The following is an 18,396-nucleotide window of genomic DNA, read 5'->3' as shown; positions in this document are numbered from 1 at the left end:
TCACGCAATGAAGGTAATTTCTAGCTTGACTCGGACATCAAAGAGGCCAACGATGCCAACATGGTTGACGCCGATGATCAAACATCGATATTGAACTATGAACGACATCTCTAGGTTTTGCATAAGCGCAGATTAGATCAGTCTCCCACACACAAACTCTGTTTTGTACCTTTCTCCGCTAGCAAACGACGTATCCTATTTGTTTTGTTGACGCTGTTACAGTTAAAGTGAATAAACGGTTAACGCCTCTTTCTAATAAACCCCTCATATCTATTTAACGCCTCCCCTAGGACCCCTAAAATTTAATAGACGCCCCGGGCGTTTATTAGATCATTTACGGCATACACCATTTATGGCACCATTTTTATTGGACAGAGTGAATTAATATTCAAGTATAAATGAAGCATAGCTCACCACAGTTAGCCCATCGTCCAACGTACACAGCATCAAACGAACACCACAGTTGATTATGAAGGACAGTGGTGCAGGAATCGTAAGTCACCCCTCCATACACAAAAGGAAAAACACAACAGCGGCCTTGAGGATCATCTGTTCTTTTTCCAAGGGGACATAGAACTCCTATCCAACAAACACATCACCTAAGTATTGCAACTGTACTTTTGACACCGTTTTAGGAGGCAGAGTGACCAAGTGGTTAGGTCCCGGATTCAAACCTCTTCCCTGCCACTAGATGGGTTTGTGTTTAGTGGTCCCAAATTCATCTCCTCCACGCTTTGTAAAAAGCCAACTGGTTAGCCTCCTGTCGGTTGGGATTTGGAGGACAAATCGAAGCTTCGAGGAGCTGTTCCATAGAAAAGCTGTTCGTCATGCCCTTCCCAGCTGGCTGAGAAAACGCCGCATGATTTCTAACGAACCAGTCATTAGATTTTTATGAAATTTTACAATCGATTACAAGGTTACGTGTATGAAGTGCGGTAATTGTATGAAGAACAGCTTTTTATGGAACAGCTCCTTGTTTGATTTATGTCAGTATATATATACAGTAGAACCCCGGTAACTCGAACACTGAAGGGAAACGAAAAACAGTTTGAGTTAGCGGGGTTTTCAGTTATCGGGGTCGATTGAATATTTAATTTGGCAAGTTATAAATTGATAGGTGACTGATTTTTCAGCACTTAAGTATACAGAAAAGTGCAAATTCTTAAACTTATCTCGTCAGAAACTCTAACACGATCATACATTCTTTATGAAAAGAGTGGCAAATGAATGTCGAATACGTGATCTGTTCGTTGTTCTAATCACTGGGCAACCGTGGCGAGTTGCAAAAACCGGAATTCGAGTGATCGGGAAAATTTGACCCAAATTTTTTGATTAAGGAAAACGAAATAAAGTTTGAGTTAGCGGGGTAATTAATTTGAGTTATCCGAGTTCGAGTTAACCGAGTAAAAATGACTGAAAAGTGGGTAAATGGAAAGGAAATGGAAGTTTGTTCGAGTTAAAAAGGTGTTCGAGTTATCCAACCTCGAGTTACCGTGGTTCTACTGTAAATATTTTGTTTCCTGTTAACAACAGTGTCCTCAATTAGCACAGTTGTGCTAAATAGTGACACTTAAATAAAGTGATTTATTTTTTTAATTCAATACCGAATATTGCCAAGTGGATGCGTCTTGCTATACATCTATCGTCTCATCGAACATGCGCTTGGAGAATTATTATCGTTAAACAGTGTTCATAAACTAATTTTAGGGTTATTATTCAAAACAATTGAACCATTGTCACTTTGTAGGCCTACGATACACTCGACTTTGGTAGACTTTTAATTGTTTTTTGCCTAGAGTCAATTAGAGAAATAGACTGAAGTGTTTTATTTGATGTAACAAATACACGAAAGGAAAAACACAACAGCGGCCTTGAGGATCATCTGTCCTTTTTCCAATTAACAATTAGACTACGAGCCCAAGTTTTCTATGAGCAAATAGTCAACGAGGCGCAGCCGAGTTGACTATCGCTCATAGAAAACGAGGGCGAGTAGTCAAATTGTTTTAGTAGAAACTCTAAAGGATTGCAGTCCAAAACCTACAATATTGTGCACTTTGAAGACAAAAATCAAGAAAATTTACCGCTTAAAGAGCTACGCGAGCGCGCGACTGTTTTCTATCGGCGAATAGAAATCAGTGGGAGAACCAATCAGATTCGCGGATTTCCAATAGAACACAACTGAGTTTCTACTAAGTGAACATAGAATCCTTGTCCAACAAACACATCTTCTTAGTGAACTGCACCTTTTACACATTAATACAGGGGCATGCAACCACTCTGTCACTTGTAAAGATATCTTACTTGACTCGCAGGTTTCTCCTTCAAACTCCTCAGTACAGTTGCACGAGAATGAATCCTCACCAGTCACAGTACAGTTTGCACCATTCTTACATGGACTTGACTTACAGGGACTCACTGAAAAACAAAGACAGACTGTAACAAACTACTGATTTAGTTCTGATTACTATGCAAAGATAAATGACGTTAACTTACGAGAAGATTTAGGGTGTGTTCCTTTGGTATGATCCAGATCGGGATCAATGATCCAAGATCACTCGGATCATTTATTTATTTTTTATATTTTTTGTTTATTTATTTATATTTATTTGTTTATTTAAATTTATTTATTTATTTATTTAGACACGGATAAAAACATCACTAAGAAACCGATGAATCCACTCTGGGCAAGGATTCTCCGGTTGTCCCTTTATTTCTTTTTTTGCCTAGAGTCTATTCGGGAAATGAGCCAAAGTTCTTTTTATCTCCTTTTTTTATATCGATTGATAAAATACTCAGAATGTGAATTGTGTATGCAAAAGAAAATAATGATAATTATAATAATAATGATGATGATGATGATAATAATAATAATAATAATAATAATAATAATAATAATAATAATAATAGACAATGACAACAATAACTAAAATATAATATACTGACCCACTCCACAGTGCTTTCCGGTAAAACCTGCTTTACAAACACACTCGTATTCATCTCTGTTGTAAATTGGTCGACAGAGTGCAGCTCCGTATTGACAAGGGTTGTTTATGCAAGGTGTCTGTGAAGGAAATTGAATCGCAAAAATTCTGGTCAATCCTTGTCATTGTTCGTTTAGAATCCAAGATATGGTAAATGGCGACATTTTTGTGTAATATGACGTCATCTTTTCCATGTTATTTTTGTTTTTTTATTTAAACGTCTAAAACAAGCAACCAAATAGTCAAAAATATAATTATCTAACCTTGACATGCCAACCACACTAGTTACTTGCTGGTAGGGTGAAATCGATAAGAATATCTGTGATGATTAGCTTTAGTAATTTAGTAATGCAAGCTTTCTCAGGGTTAGTACGCGCCATATACCTTTAATGTAGCGTGAATACGTTATAATTGGAGAACAAAGGGAAGCCCTAAGTGCGAGACATCTTACTTTATCAATATTTTCTAGTAACTTATCGGCGTTTGACTTTCATATATAAACTTTTACATTAAGTTTGTGCAAGCAGAAAGAATAACTCGGGACTTACAATTACTCAAAGCAAAACAGCCCGATGGTCTTTTGAAGGAATAAAATAGCCGTTGCAACTCACCTTGATGTTATAATGGTCATACCCTCCATGGAATACTAATTCACTCGAGTTGTGAAACTTGTCCGTGCTCAACAGCTCACAAGAATGCCTTCCGTCAAATGAAGTTGTAGCGAAATTAACTGAATAACAGTCTTGATTGTTAATGCATTGATAAGTACATTCAACAGGCCTGTTTACCATTACACTAACCAGAACAGTTGCATTTAGCCGGTGCGAGGGATTCTTCACAAAATGGGCGTAATTTACTCCTTTTTGCGCGCCATCTCGTCTGTAGTTTTGAGCGTCAGTTAAGGTGTAAATACATGTTGCCAATATTGAAGGAATCATTAAGTACAGGGGGAATTTACTGCTTTCCATCGACATCTACCACAGAAATATTTGCTAGTCGTGAAATTACCGGTCTGTAAAAGGTGTTTGCTACAGCTGGTCAGAATAATTTCGCCTCATTAAAACTGGATCTAATTCTGTAAAAGAAAAGAGAAATTAAAGAAACACTAAATTTCAAAGAATTTTAGTAATGCTAACACGATCCCCATTTTTTTACGGTTGAAATACAGGCGACAAAATGTATCAAATAAAGGACGTTTACAGCACAAGGGCTACACGTATGCAACATATCTTCACAACGTATCGAGAAATGGTCTATTGTTCCGGATCAACTTTTCGCATTAAGGTTGCACAGCACCTTCAAAATTATTTTGTATGTATTTATTTGAAGAGTATGCACGAACTGGGACGAATCCGAAAATAAACGAAACACAGTGGAACCTCGATATAACGAAGGACCAAGGGTCGACTGGCAAAATTTGTTCACTATAACGAGGTTTCGTTATATCGAGGTACTTAACTGGGGCGAAGAATATCGTTCGTTATATCGAAGACTTCGCTATAAAGAGGTTCGTTAAATCGAAGTTTCACTGTATTCATGAAAATATAGTTCATTGATAAGTGATTGCACCTCATTGTTCTGAGCCTTGTTTCCCGTGCGCTGGAACATAGTATTATAGAAAAATAACGATGCATGTTAATTAAGACGAATTTCAAAAATTCGCGTTAATTTTATGCACCTTAATTTACGTCATTGTTAATTTAACTCACGCTTTTTCATTTCATCATCGTTTGGTTTTTTTTAAGACACCTTTACTCCAGCAAAGAAATGCGCCCTCTCCGTAAGAATGTTAAAGAACGAAAATTGTAATTTTGATGGTATCGTTGCGAAAACGTGATCAACAAATATTATATGTAAATTCGGTTTTGAAAAATAATATTGTAACTTTGTCGGTGTCTTTTGAGTTTTCCTTTAATTTTAATTGACCAATTATATTCTCTCCTTAACTTAAGGATGACACGTCAGTTGTTTTGTGCGGACTGTGTATTCAATACAATGATTTTTAGTATTACATTTAAAGGTTTTTCTAAAGTATTTCGACTGATAAAACTGTTCTCTTATTTTAAAATATGCAAAGCCATAACGGAGTACATAAGGTATCTTTTAATTTTTCCTTTGATTTCAGAAGAGTGTGAATTGACATTTGCAAGTGACTATTCTTTTATCTCACTTAAAAATTGGTTCATGCTTTTAGCTGTGCAATATCGAGTTATGGAGCACGCGGGAAGTTCGGAGAGCACGAAAGAAGCGTAAGAGTTGCCCGAGGCAATAGCCAAGGGCAACTCTAGCTTCTTGAGTGCTCTCCAAACTTCCCGCGTGCTCCATAACTCCATAGTGCACAGCTAAAAGCATAAACCAATTGTTTTATAACTTTGCCGGTTGAATAGTGCATCAAAACCGACGCGAAAAAAAAAACTAACTGGGTTCATGACCGTGTGAGAAAAACAAACATAGCAAGCAAAACATGCAGAGAGCAGAGTCGTTTAGGGTTAAAAGGGTCAAAAAGCTCGGTTTCATGCTTAGTTTTTAATATTTTCTGGACCGTTTTCATTCGTGGTTGCCTTGTAGAAGGGCCGTAATGAAAATAAATGTTTTTCTTTTTAAAACGGTCGTTGGATGTCTTTCGCGGAATTATATTTTCCCCGAGCGGTCGAAATCACAACAGAGCCGTTGACGCTTTGATGTACGGCTTAAAACGCGAAAACTTTCGTTTGTTTGCTAGTTTTAATTCCATCGAACTGTTGTAATTCATGGTTGGCCGATTCTTCCACGTTAAGGCCGTGAAAAATGTTTTTCGTCCTTCGAGACTCGCGCGTATTTTAAGTTTTTGTTGTTTGTCAGTTTGAATAAAGAAAAGCACACACACAACTCACAAGATTGAAGCTCGTATCCTTGAAAAAAATATTGAAAAGATTCGCTTTTCATAAACCAAAGATAACATTTCATCACTTTCGTTTTCGCCGCTTAAAAGGTTCAAAAGTTCACGCTCCTTTTATAAAACAGCGGAGGCGTAAAACAATCCTTAAAAACGAATCTTTGCACAAATAACGACAAGACTTGAAACAGCGACAGCGAAAGATAGAAATGATCCAGCCGAGCAAGATGAAAACCCAGCATTGAAAGAATCGTCGATGAATGCTTGATAGCGGGCAGCAGTTCAAAAATAATGGTCCGTCGAGGTCGAGAAATCGGTGGAAAATACTTTTAACGATCAAAAGTTTTTGACCAGCTGAACTAAATTTGTTGTAGAGAAATTTTCATCAGTTTTAACTTCCGTTATGAAAAGCTCGTAAAATTCCTGTTCTTGTTGTTCTAAAGTGTAGCCCTTTTTTAAATCTGTTGAAAAGCCTGAATAATGGTCGGTCGAGGTCGAGAATTAGGTGAAAAATACTTTAAACGATCAAGAATTTTTGACCAGCTGAACTAATTTTGGCAGTCGAGAAATTTTCATCGGTCAAAAATAAAAACCGTTTTAACTTCCTTTATGAAAAGCCCGAGAAATTCCTGTTTTTGTGTACTAAAATTAGTTATGTCGTTTTTCAATCTGTTGAAAAGTTAAATTAATTTTAACGGCTCTTTCAAAATGCACAAGAACCTCCAACCTGCTCCTTGTTCTAAGTACCCACCTTGGATGTTGGCTGAATACAGACTGAGATGATTCTCGTATGAAAGCACTCGAGAAGTGTTTGCTTTGAAATTGTTACTTCTAAATGAATATTTATTAATCGCTAAACTGTCACTCGTAAGTGCTAATTTATCATTTTGTGATCTCGATTAATTATTATTCGCAACTCGCCACTCAGGCTTTAAACATGAAACCTTGCATTTGCTCACCTTGTTATTCATACACTGGAACCCCGCTCTACGGACACCCGCTTAATACGGACACCCCGATATCACGGACAGTTTCGATTGTCCCGACGAAAAGCTCATATATTTTCTCTAAAATTAACCCGCTTTTCACGGACACCCGTTAATACGGACAACGGACACTTTTCTGTGTGTCCCGAGTGACAAACTTTTATACAGCGTTAACCCCGCTTTACGGACACTTTTTATCTGTGCACGTTGTCAAGTTTCAAGAACGGTAAAGTAATTTTAGCCCGAGAATATAAGTGAACTCTTTTGAACGTAAGGTTTCCCTAGTTTTAACTTGTCAGAGTTGTCAGAGTAACAGTTATAGAAGAAATTAGACAACGTTTTGTTGCTGATAAAAGGTTAGCTTTATTCCTTGTATAAAGAAAAGTGACGGACTTTGTCAACTGATTTAAATTAGTTTTATTCAGAGAGTATGACAAATGACCATACGATTTCCATAATTTAAACCTGACTCGTCCCCAGTCGTCTCTTATGCGAAAATTGCAAGACGCTAAGGATTCCTTCCGTGTTCAGCAGTCGACTCAAGACGGACTCAAAGACGACTGGGGACGAGTCAGAGTTTTAACTATTATAGTTACAGTGAACAACGTTTGTTGTCGTAAAAATGTCTGCCTCAGTTGTCTGTGTGTCGATAAAACATGTGTCCGTGACTTTTTGTCTGAGAGCCCGCTTAATACGGATGTTGTGGAGCTTAATAGTTGTTTTTAGAATTTAGTTGTTTTAGTTCTCTGTCGGTTATTTGTCATTCTGTTGCTTCCGTTCAAGTCTTTTGTTGTAAGGGCCTGTTTGCCCACACCAACGTTTTACGTTGTTATCATAGCTTATTAAGGGCCCTTATCGCTAAGCTGTAGTCTTTCCCAGTAGTCATGTTTGGGTTAGTGCCTCGAAGCTTTGGTTATTTTGTAATTCAAGTTTAAAGCCCAAGGTTGTTCAAGGTCTACCTCACACTAAGAGTTTCTAACTTTAGGTTGTGTTGGTTATCTTGTCAAGTGTTTGTATTTGAAGGTTCCGTTCCCACGGTAGAAGAACTTGAAATCATCTACTGATCTTGATTTGGGACCTCCGTAAAGGTTCCTGTTTTGGTCTGGTTTTTGAGCATCTTGATTTATCATTGGCGTTTACTCTTTATTTTGGTTTTTCATGTAGGTTTGTTTGTATTTGTTTTCTTAAGTCGGTCCTGGGGATGTCTCAAGTTTTCCAAGGTCAGAGAGTTTTGGAACCCAAACATGTCTACATTTTACCTATATTAGAACGGCTAGTTTTTCGCTTAAGTTAGTTGTGCATAGCTGTACTGTAGAAGCAGACGTAAATAAAAGTCCTGAAGACGGATAGAGTCTTGGTACCTCCTACAGCCGGCCCGAGTTATTTCCCCATAGAGCAGTCCCACACGGACACCCCGATAATACAGACAGTTTGGCATGTGCCCTTGGTGTCCGTATTAACGGGGTTCCACTGTATATGACTTCATCGTAGTAATATTCCTCTTCCGTGCTGCAGGACATGATTGACAGTTATTGCCATCCTCAGTCGCCGTACAACTTGCTCCCATCTTACACGGAGATGAATTGCACTCATCCGACTAAAAGAAAAAACCCTCAATGTTTAACAACTGCAAATTATATGCAACGTGTTCATCGTGCATGGTGTTATTATTTGTCATTTTTTTCAAAATTACATTTAATTTATTATCTTCAGTAGTTGCTTTGCTAAAGAAAAAAAAGGACAAAAGGTTCTTCTTTGTCAATGCATCAAGAAAACAAGTTTCAACGTTCTCACAGTAGGAATCACAAAACCACTCACCCATCTCAGAAAAAAGTTACATTAACATATAAATGGAGCATAGCTCATACATCGCGGTTAGCCTACTTTTCAACATAGACAGTATTAAACGAATACCATAATCTATTGTCCTTGGTAATAAACATCGTAAATCTCCCCCCCCCCCCCCCCCAATTAACTTTAACCTTCAAAATTGAAAGAGAGAAAAAAAAGTTTGAAAATATGAGAGTACACAATCATTTCCGACCAACTGCTCCAGATCGATAATCCTATTAAAAGTATACAGTCAACTCCCGCCTTGCGGACACCCCGTTATAACGGACATCCCGCTATTACGGACTTTTCTCTATTACGGACACCAAGTTGTCGTCCCGATTAGGTGTCCGTTATAGTGAGTGTTAACTGTACTTATGGCAACATAGGGCAGAGTGCATTTATATTTAAGTATAAATGGAACACAGCTCACCGCAGTTAGCCCATCGTCCAGCATAGACAGCATCGAACGAACACCACAACTTATTATGATTTTTACTGGTGCAGGAATCGTAAGACACCCCTCCATACACGAAAGGAAAAACACAACAGCGGCCTTGAGGATCATCTGTTCTTTTTCCAAGTGGACATGGAATCCCTGTCCAACAAACACATCACCTTAGTATTAGAACTGCACCTTAAACACCTTAATACAGGGACATACAACCGTTGTGTTACTTGTAAAGATAACTAACTTGACTCGCAGGTTTCTCCTTCAAACTCCTCAGTACAGTTGCATAAGTATGAATCCTCACCAGTCACAGTACAGCTTGCACCATTCTTACATGGACTTGAGTTACAAGGGCTCACTGAAAAACAAAATCAAGTCTGAAACAAACTGAACTGATTAAGCAATTGCTACACAAAGTTTTAATGGAGGCGCGGTGGCCTTATGGTTCGTTCGCTGGACTCCGGATCGAGCGGTACAGGTTGCAGCCCTGGCCGGGGTCACTGTGTTGTGTTCTTGGGCATGACTCTTTACTTTCACAGTGCCTCTCTCCACCCAGGTGTATAAATGGGTACTGGTGAATTTAATGCCGGGGGGGGGGGGGGGGGGTAACCATCATAATAGAAACAAAACAAAGCAATACAAAGAATTGTTAACTTGGTATCAATGGACAGCGGTTTTAAAAAAAAATAAAAGAGAGATAATCCTCTTGAAAGCTTCTTGTGCCAGTTAATTACGTTAAATGTACTGAGTTAACGGTACATTTAACTAAGCGGCTGTTTGTGTTTGGGCCTGATCTTGTTGTAGATAGTTTCTGATAGATGTCCACTTCCTTTTAAGCTAAGAAGTGGACATCTATCTTCTTCGAAGTGGACATCTATCAGAAACTATCTACAACAAGATCAGGCCCAAACACAAACAGCCGCCTAGGATCTACGGTCAGCCTAAGATACACAAATCAAATATACCATTGAGACCTATTGTATCGTGTATAAACACCTTTGCTTATGACTTGTCGGCTCATTTAGCTGACATCCTGTCCCCACTGACAGGCAAATCAGAGTATGCAGTTACCAACTCTACTCATTTCGTGAATACCATCAACCATGAAAGAATACAAGAAATGGAAATCATGGTATCATTTGACGTAGAATCTTTATTTACGAACGTGCCAATCGAAGACGCCGTAAAGGTCGCACTTCGCAAACTAGAAAACGATCCCGGTCTTGCTGACCGCACAAACCTAACACCTACACAAATTGCCGACCTTTTAAACTTTGTTTTACGATCCACGTATTTCCAATACAATGGATCAATTTACGAACAAAAGGACGGAGCCGCTATGGGGAGCCCTGTCTCCGAGGTTATAGCCAACATCTTCATGGAAGATTTTGAGGAGCGTGCGATAGCAAGTGCGATCTACAAACCTAAAATCTGGAAGCGATATGTAGACGACACTTTTACTATATTAGATCAAGACCAAGTCGACGGCTTTTTACAACATCTTAATAGCCAACAGCCCACTATTCGTTTTACCATGGAAACCGAGAAAGATAACAGCATTCCCTTTCTCGACACGTCAGTTATAAGGGACTCAAACGGCCTTCTTACTACCAGTGTATATAGAAAATCCACACACACTGATCAGTACTTAGCCTATGACTCACACCATCCTCAGTCAGTGAAGCGTGGTATTGTTAAGTGTCTATATGACCGAGCCAAACACCTCATAACAAAACCATCAGTTATCTCTCAAGAAAAGAAACATTTATCGTCGATACTTGTTTCTAACGGTTATCCGTCTGCGTTCATACGAAAACTTACTAAGACCACAAGACCAACAACCAACAACGAACCCACGCAGGAATTTTAAATCTACTGCAGTTTTACCCTATATTAAAGGTGTATCAGAGGTTCTTCGCCGCTGCCTACAAGAACAAGGCGTTCGCACCGTCTTTAAATATAACACAACTCTTCGGTCTTACTTAGTACGACCGAAAGACGCCCTAGAACCAGGCAAACAAGAAGGTGTTGTATACAAAATTCCATGTGAATGCGGCAAAGTATATATAGGGGAAACAGGGAGAGCGATGCAAGACAGGATAAAAGAACACGACAGAGACATAAGGCTTGCTCATACACAAACCTCCGCAGTTTCGGAGCACGCAAACGAAACGGGGCATATTCCTTTATGGAATCAAGTCAAGTTTATCGATCGTGACCCTCACCGATACACACGCAGGGTCAAAGAGGCTATCCAAATAAGACTTCATTCTAATAACATCAATAGAGATAGCGGAATTGAAATTCCTGAAGCATGGATACCTACGATCAGAAAGCATAACAGCCGTTCAACTACAAAGCGGACCTATGAGGGAACACTATCTGTTAGTCGGAATAATAATGAGGATCGAAATGCACCAATCACAGCGAACCAACGTGCATAAATAGCGACGCGTAAACAATCGACCTCATCGCCTGATGAAGACTAGCAGTATTGCAGTCGAAACGTCGCGATCAACATCTCATAGCGATTCTATCGTGAGACAAACGAATAAACGTTCAATACCTATCTTACACCACGATGAACAATATTCACATCTTTAATGACAACAACTTTATTACTAGAAAAAGTACCCAGATACATTGCTTTGAAGAAGAAAAAAGAAAAAATATATATATATATAATTAAAACAGAGTATGGTAATAACACTCAGAAAAACTAAAAAGCTTATCGAGCTGAGTGAAGTTAGAAGTTAAATTACATTAATACTAAGGAAGTGGTTGGCAATAAAGCAAAGGAAAAAAAAAGCGATTAATGAAAAACGTTAAAGCTAACACAAACATTCTATAGCAAAAATATATATATATGTATAAAAGCTAAATAAGGAAGATAAGTATTAAATATTAAGTAACTACTAGGTGCCAGATGAACACTCATTAATGTTGGCAGTATTTCTGTAAGATGATAAGTTTAACTTCATTTTTGAACTTTTTGAGGAGGAGGTATTTGATGTTTTCATCCAAATCATTCCAAACTTTTACAGCTGCAAAGCGAATGTTGAATTTACCATAGTTTGTTTTGACAGAGTTAATATAATAAGTTGATCTGGAAACAAGCCTGGTTTTGTACTGGTGAACTGATGAAACAGATTGGAAAAAATTATCAAAGGAAGATGGAAGAAGGTTCTTATGATACTGATACAAAAAAAGTGCATTATGCAGGCTAACAAGGTCACCTATAATAAGAAAATTCACAAAGTTTACCAGGCTAACAAGGTTAGGCTAACAAGGCTAACAAAATCATCTTTGCATAGTTGTAACTACTTACAAGAAGATTTAGGGTCGATTCGGGAAATGAGCCGAAGTTTTTAAACTTCCATTACCCACTGAGATTTTTTAGAGGTAGAGGATAAATGTGATACTTGTGCATGTTTGTCACATTAGTCTGAAGATTATATAGAATCATGTCGAAATATTACAAGTACACCAACGATTCCTTGCATTTGTTGCCTGTATTACAGACACAATGCATTTACTCGGTGTCACGTTTATCCTCTATCTTTTTAAACTATTTTATCTACCTAATTCTTTCTTGATATCGATTGATACAACTCTCAGAAAGTGAATTAAAAAATATAATATAGTATACTGACCCACACCACAGTGCTTTCCGGTAAAACCTGTTTTACAAACACACTCGTAATCATCTCGGTCGTAAATTGGTCGACAAAATGCAGCTCCTTGTTGACAAGGGTTGTTCATGCAAGGTGTCTGTACGAGAAATAAATTAAAACGTTCACGGAATTGATTTCAAACGTATCTTACTTAAAAAAGGAACCAAGTAATAATGGAAAACTTTGTAAATTTTTTTAAATGTTATGAAAAACACTTGGTGTGTCATGATCACTTGTTTGGTTACGTGATATGACGGAAGCAACCATGTTTTTAAAAGCTGTTTTACCAAAATTTGTTTTTACAGCTATAAACTTATGAGATCGCGATTTATTAATTAGTCGACGGTTTTTTCAGTGTTTGCATTAATTGTTATATTTTTTATATATCAACTGACAGTCTTCTATGTTTTAGGGACATCAAATTTAACTCGTTCAAACGAGTTTAATTTCATATGACTGTGTCTTCAGTCCTTAAGATAAATTTTGTTGCTCATCTCTTTACTCTTTCGAGTGTCTCTTTTGTCTCTTTTCTGTTTTATGCTCATTCATGCAGCGTGCCGCGGCGCGCGATGAATGAGGTAGTAGAGTGATACAGATGTTGACGGAAGTTGTGCGTGTACAAATCAAAGATCTCTTCGAGATATCGACTTTTTTTGCATGAAGTTAGTATGAGTAGAAGGTTTATCCTGGCCATTGTTGTTCGAACATGTCATGGAAGAATTCAAACGTCTTTCAGTTCAAGCATTTTTTTATTTTCGCGGTGTAAATGCTGTATTTGTCAGTCGCGACGGCTGGGTGCTTTGCGACTCATATACTTTGGCTTGGTTAAAAAAGGTAAACTTTGACGTTTGCCTTTAACATGTTTAATCGAAATAGTTGTTTCCTTTCGAGTTAGAAAGATTTCTACTCGGCTTAATGCAGAAAAATAACGCCTGATCGCAGGTAAGGTTACGCACGACAGAGTTACCTTTTGTCTCGTCACGCAATCTTAACCCCACATTGAGAAGTAAATTTTCGTTTGGATATTACCAAAAGCCGCTTCTCCTCGCGTTATTCTTTACCTAACGGCTACACATGCCATTTCTAACGACTACATTTCCAGCAAAACAGTTGCTGTTTATTTTTCTAATGGCGATGCATTATATTAACTTCTGAACAGAAGAAACGTTTAACGTTTACTTTTTCCACCAGGAGTAATTTCACAACAGGCTACAAAAACACTTATAAATATCACTTAACACATTTAATGATGTTGCAATTAGCGAAGCGCACTAATCACGTCACAGAATTTGACCCCCGATGTGAGTCAAAATTCGGACAAACAAACCGCTCACTGTAAGAGCAATGTATGGCTGGACTGGTTGGAGGGCACTTTGGAGGCATATTTAGCGATTGTTTCACAAAACCATGGCCAGATTGGCTCGGAATTCGGAAAGCCTTACCTGTGCAACGTAGAAAGCTCAAACCGTGGTTTTAAACAAAAGGTTTGTCAAACAGAGCGATTATTCAATAGATGTGTAAAAATGTTTTACTCTCAGGTATTGAATGGATTATAAAGGCCCGATTTGCTGCCGGGATTTGCTGAAAGAAGACATTTATTTTTATGAGAAATGCAAAACGTTTACACTGTTCTTAGTGGCACATTTTGTAACACAACAGAGCTAACCTCAGATTTATATGCCACCACAAAATTACACAAAGAAACGCTCGTCCAATCGGTCCCCTTGCCTGATCCGAATATTTAAAGAGGTCAATTTCGTTACACAATTGTCGCGGCAAATACTATTTAATATACACTGATCGAGCTCGGCAGCTGTAGCTGCAGTCTGTAATAGTAATGGGGATAAATAACAGCTTTATTAAAATCAAACCCGCCGTCAATTCCATTAGAAAGGCGTTTGAATTGCATAATATTTTCGCCCTCTATCTATCATGTGTCGAAACAGATCGGATATAAAGCCTTTGCCCAAACTAAAATTGTTGTCCCACTCACGCGGGGGGGGGGGGGGGGGGGGTGGTATCATGTGGCGAAATCTATTTTTAGTGATAGTGCGCTTCGCTAGATGATGTTGCAATTCTAAATTGTGCAACTCAGCAGAAATAATCAATTGTCACGAAATGAGTTCCCTTTGGTTAACTACTAGCAACGTTTTAGTGTGTGAAAGACTTGTACGAGTACAAATTTGCGTTGTTAATCGTTTTAGGTTAAATTAATATTAAAAGGTTTGTCAATCAGAGCGATTATTCAATAAATGTGTAAAATGTTTTACTCGCAGTTATTGAATGGATTATACAGGCCCGATTTGCTGCCGGGATTTGCTGAAAGAAGACATTTATTTTTATGAGAAATGCAAAACGTTTACACTGTTCTTAGTGGCACATTTTGCAACACAACAGAGCTAACCTCAGATTTATGCCACCACAAAATTACACAAAGAAACGCTCATCCGATCGGTCCCCTTGCCTGACCCGAATATTTAAAGAGGTCAATTTCGTTACACAATTGTCGCGGCAAATACTATTTAATATACACTGATCGAGCTCGGCAGCTGTAGCTGCAGTCTGTAATAGTAATGGGGATAAATAACTTACAGCCTTATTAAAATCAAACCCGCCGTCAATTCCATTAGAAAGGCGTTTGAATTGCATAATATTTTCGCCCTCTATCTATCATGTGTCGAAACAGATCAGATTCAAAGCCTTTGCCCAAACTAAAATTGTTGTCCGACTCACGCGAGGGGGGGGGGGGGGGGGTATCATGTGGCGAAATCTATTTTTAGTGATAGTGCGCTTCGCTAGATGATGTTGCAATTCTAAATTGTGCAACTCAGCAGAAATTATCAATTGTCACGAAATGAGTTCCCTTTGGTTAACTATTAGCAACGTTTTAGTGTGTGAAAGACTTGTACGAGTACAAATTTGCGTTGTTAATCGTTTTAGGTTAAATTAATATTAGCGCCTAAAGACTTGTACTCGTAAAAGTTGCGTTCTTAATCGTTTTAAACTTCGCTGCCTTTGAGCGCTGAACCCCTTACATTCTTAATTGGTTATGTGACGTAAGATTTGGACTACTCACGTTTTTGATTCTTATATAATGTTTGTAAATTTGACAAGTCACGTTTTTTCTACAAGAACGGAAGTGCTGAAGCACAACTATAGAGTGACACTTTACAAGTCACCCACTTTGATCACCCACAGCGGAAAGTATTCCCTTGAGAAATTAAAACAGTCCCTTGAGAGTTAACAAGAATGTGATCCCTTCCGGTTCAGATTTTAGCCTATGTAAACGCTATTCTCCTACTGTTTTGCTTGTAAACAAGCAAAAAAAGTCGAAAAATGTGTGGACGGAAGTTGTAGACCGGAAGTAATTTTACATGCTACCCCTCCCGGCTTAGTAACGTCAAAAATAACTTTCATGAAGTGCAAATACAAAGGTTAAAAGAAATGAAACCCTTGTATGGTGTAATAAACAAATTTACATCAAATCACAATTTTGGAACTTCTAAAAAGTGCAACGTGAATCAAGAAGTTAAAATGTTGTCACCTTGGAGGAACAAATTAAAAAACAGAAAGGCTGAACGTACGGTGGAGGGATTGAACTTATATACTGTATTTCCTTCCAATATTTCGTCAGGCACGGCTTCATCAGGGAATGAACAACTTAATAAAAATCGTTACAATTTTTACCGTATCCAAATTCGCAAGTAGCCAATCAGAAGCGCGATCTACAGTGTCCTGATATCCTACGATATCAAGTCACTGACCTGATATGCCACCATATCACGGTCACTTTGAAGTAAAGTAGTGTTACTGTACGATGAATTGAAATGAAGTTTACCAATAATTTCAAGATGTATTTTTCATGAGGCTGTTGTCAATTACACCGTTTTGCACTGCCAATTACACTTTTTGCACTGGTTTGAGATAAATTGACGTGTTCTTAGCCAATCAGAATGGAGAAATTGCTGCTTGTATATTATTAGGTATAAAAACAACAAAACAATAAAGTCCGTCGTGGCAGACGGAAGTAATTAAAAAAGCAGCTATTTCAAACAAGGAATAGGGTTTCGTTTTCAAAAGCATAGTAATTTTTTCTCTATGTTCTTAATTGACTTCCATTAAAATACATTTTATTTGCATGGATGCTTTACATGCCATACAACTTTGATTACTACGTTGTACCCCGTTAGGCCCCGCTCTTCCGTTCGCTTCGCTCGCGTAACACCACTCGGGAGCCTGTTCGCAGGCTAAAATATTCGCGACTAACTTATCGGCGCGTGAATTTCATATGAAAACTTTTACATTACCTTTCTGTATGCAAAACTAATGACTCTGGACTTACAATGATTCTAAACTAAGACAAGCTAGACAGCCCCGGTGAAAGTCTCTCAAGGAATGATTAGCTTGAAACTTACCTTAATGTTGTAATGGTCATAGCTTTCATGGAGAACTAAATCACCGGAGTTGTGAAACTTGTCCGTGCTCAACAGCTCACACGAATGCCCTCCGTTAAGTGAAGTTGTAGCGAAATTAACTGAGTAACAGTCTTGATTGTTAATACACTGGTAAGTACATTCTACAGGCCTGTTGACCACTAAACTAACCAGAACAGCGGCATTTAGCCGGTGCGAGGGATTCTTCACAAAATGGGCGTAATTTACTCCTTTTTGTGCGCCATCTCGTCTGAAGTTTTGAGCGTCAGTTGAGGTGTAAATAAATGTTGCCAATATTAAAGGAATCATTAAGAACAGGGAGTATTTGCTGCTTTCCATCTGCCAAAGAAATGTAAGAGAGTCGTGAAAGTGCCGGTCGGTAAAACGTGTTCGTTACAGCTGCTCAGGGTTATTTCACCTCATTAAAAGTGGATCTAATTCTGAAAATGAAAGAAGAAAAAAAGCTGACTTGCAGTCTCGAATGGCAAGAATTGCAATGATTATACGATCCTTACTCTCAGTCATGCAGTTCAAACTGACAGGCCACAAAATATCACAAATGAAGGACTTTTACAGCTCAAGACTACATTTATGCGACAAATCTCCCACTTTGCATAACACCAGATGATATTTTTGTTCACCTAAAATCCCATGCTTTTTCACAGGGAACCCAAACGCTGTATTAGTTATTCATAATCTTAAAATAAAAATGTCCTTATTTACCTGCGTTCCTGTGTTTTTTAACCGGTTTTGGGGGCGATTTGAATCAGAGCGAAGGTGGTTTATGTTGCGAGTTTTAAACGGTAATCGATCTGTCGCAATGTCAATACGACGCGCCTCAATTATGTCTCAAGTTTTACTTTAACTGTTATTATTAACTCGTGACCATTAAATTGAAATACGAAACTCCCCGCGAGGTAATAACAATTGAAACTTGAGGCGCGTCGTATTAACATTGCGACAGATCGATTACCGTTTAAAACTCGCAACGTAAACCGCTTTAGCTCTGATTCAAATCGCCCCCAAAACCGGTAAAAACACAGGAACGCAGGTTAATAAGAACATTTTTATTTTAAGATTATGAATAACTAATATAGCGTTTGGGTTCCCTGTGGCTTTTTCCATAAGGTTGTTTTGGCGGCTTAATGAAAAGAAAGACTTTGTTT

General features: G+C 38.2%; 2 protein-coding genes across 2 annotated transcripts in view; both read right to left on the bottom strand.

Annotated features, from left to right (window-relative positions):
• LOC144647297 (uncharacterized) overlaps window positions 1-6,642 on the bottom strand; it is a 7,499-nt gene extending 857 nt beyond the window's left edge. Inside the window, exons 1-5 of the mRNA XM_078507081.1 lie at window positions 6,608-6,642; window positions 3,593-4,056; window positions 2,944-3,061; window positions 2,302-2,415; window positions 415-579 (exon numbers count right to left, since the gene is read on the bottom strand). Of these exons, the coding sequence (XP_078363207.1) occupies window positions 415-579; window positions 2,302-2,415; window positions 2,944-3,061; window positions 3,593-3,955 (760 nt within the window). The 5' untranslated portion in view covers window positions 3,956-4,056; window positions 6,608-6,642. The remainder of the gene's footprint in view (window positions 1-414; window positions 580-2,301; window positions 2,416-2,943; window positions 3,062-3,592; window positions 4,057-6,607) is intronic.
• A 724-nt stretch (window positions 6,643-7,366) lies between these two features.
• Window positions 7,367-18,031, bottom strand: LOC144647298 (uncharacterized). The gene is made up of 6 exons (XM_078507082.1): window positions 17,954-18,031; window positions 17,213-17,670; window positions 12,777-12,894; window positions 9,368-9,481; window positions 9,106-9,270; window positions 7,367-8,439 (listed from the first exon to the last, which is right to left on the bottom strand). Exons 2-6 carry the CDS (start codon window positions 17,567-17,569, stop codon window positions 8,432-8,434), a joined length of 762 nt encoding a protein of 253 aa, XP_078363208.1. The 5' UTR covers window positions 17,570-17,670; window positions 17,954-18,031; the 3' UTR covers window positions 7,367-8,431.
• Window positions 18,032-18,396: the final 365 nt, after the last annotated feature.

This window comes from Oculina patagonica, chromosome 3, assembly GCF_052425735.1.
Source record: "Oculina patagonica isolate OP01 chromosome 3, crgOcupat, whole genome shotgun sequence".
Lineage (NCBI taxonomy): Eukaryota > Metazoa > Cnidaria > Anthozoa > Scleractinia > Oculinidae > Oculina > Oculina patagonica.
This window is presented reverse-complemented; position numbering and strand designations above follow the sequence as displayed.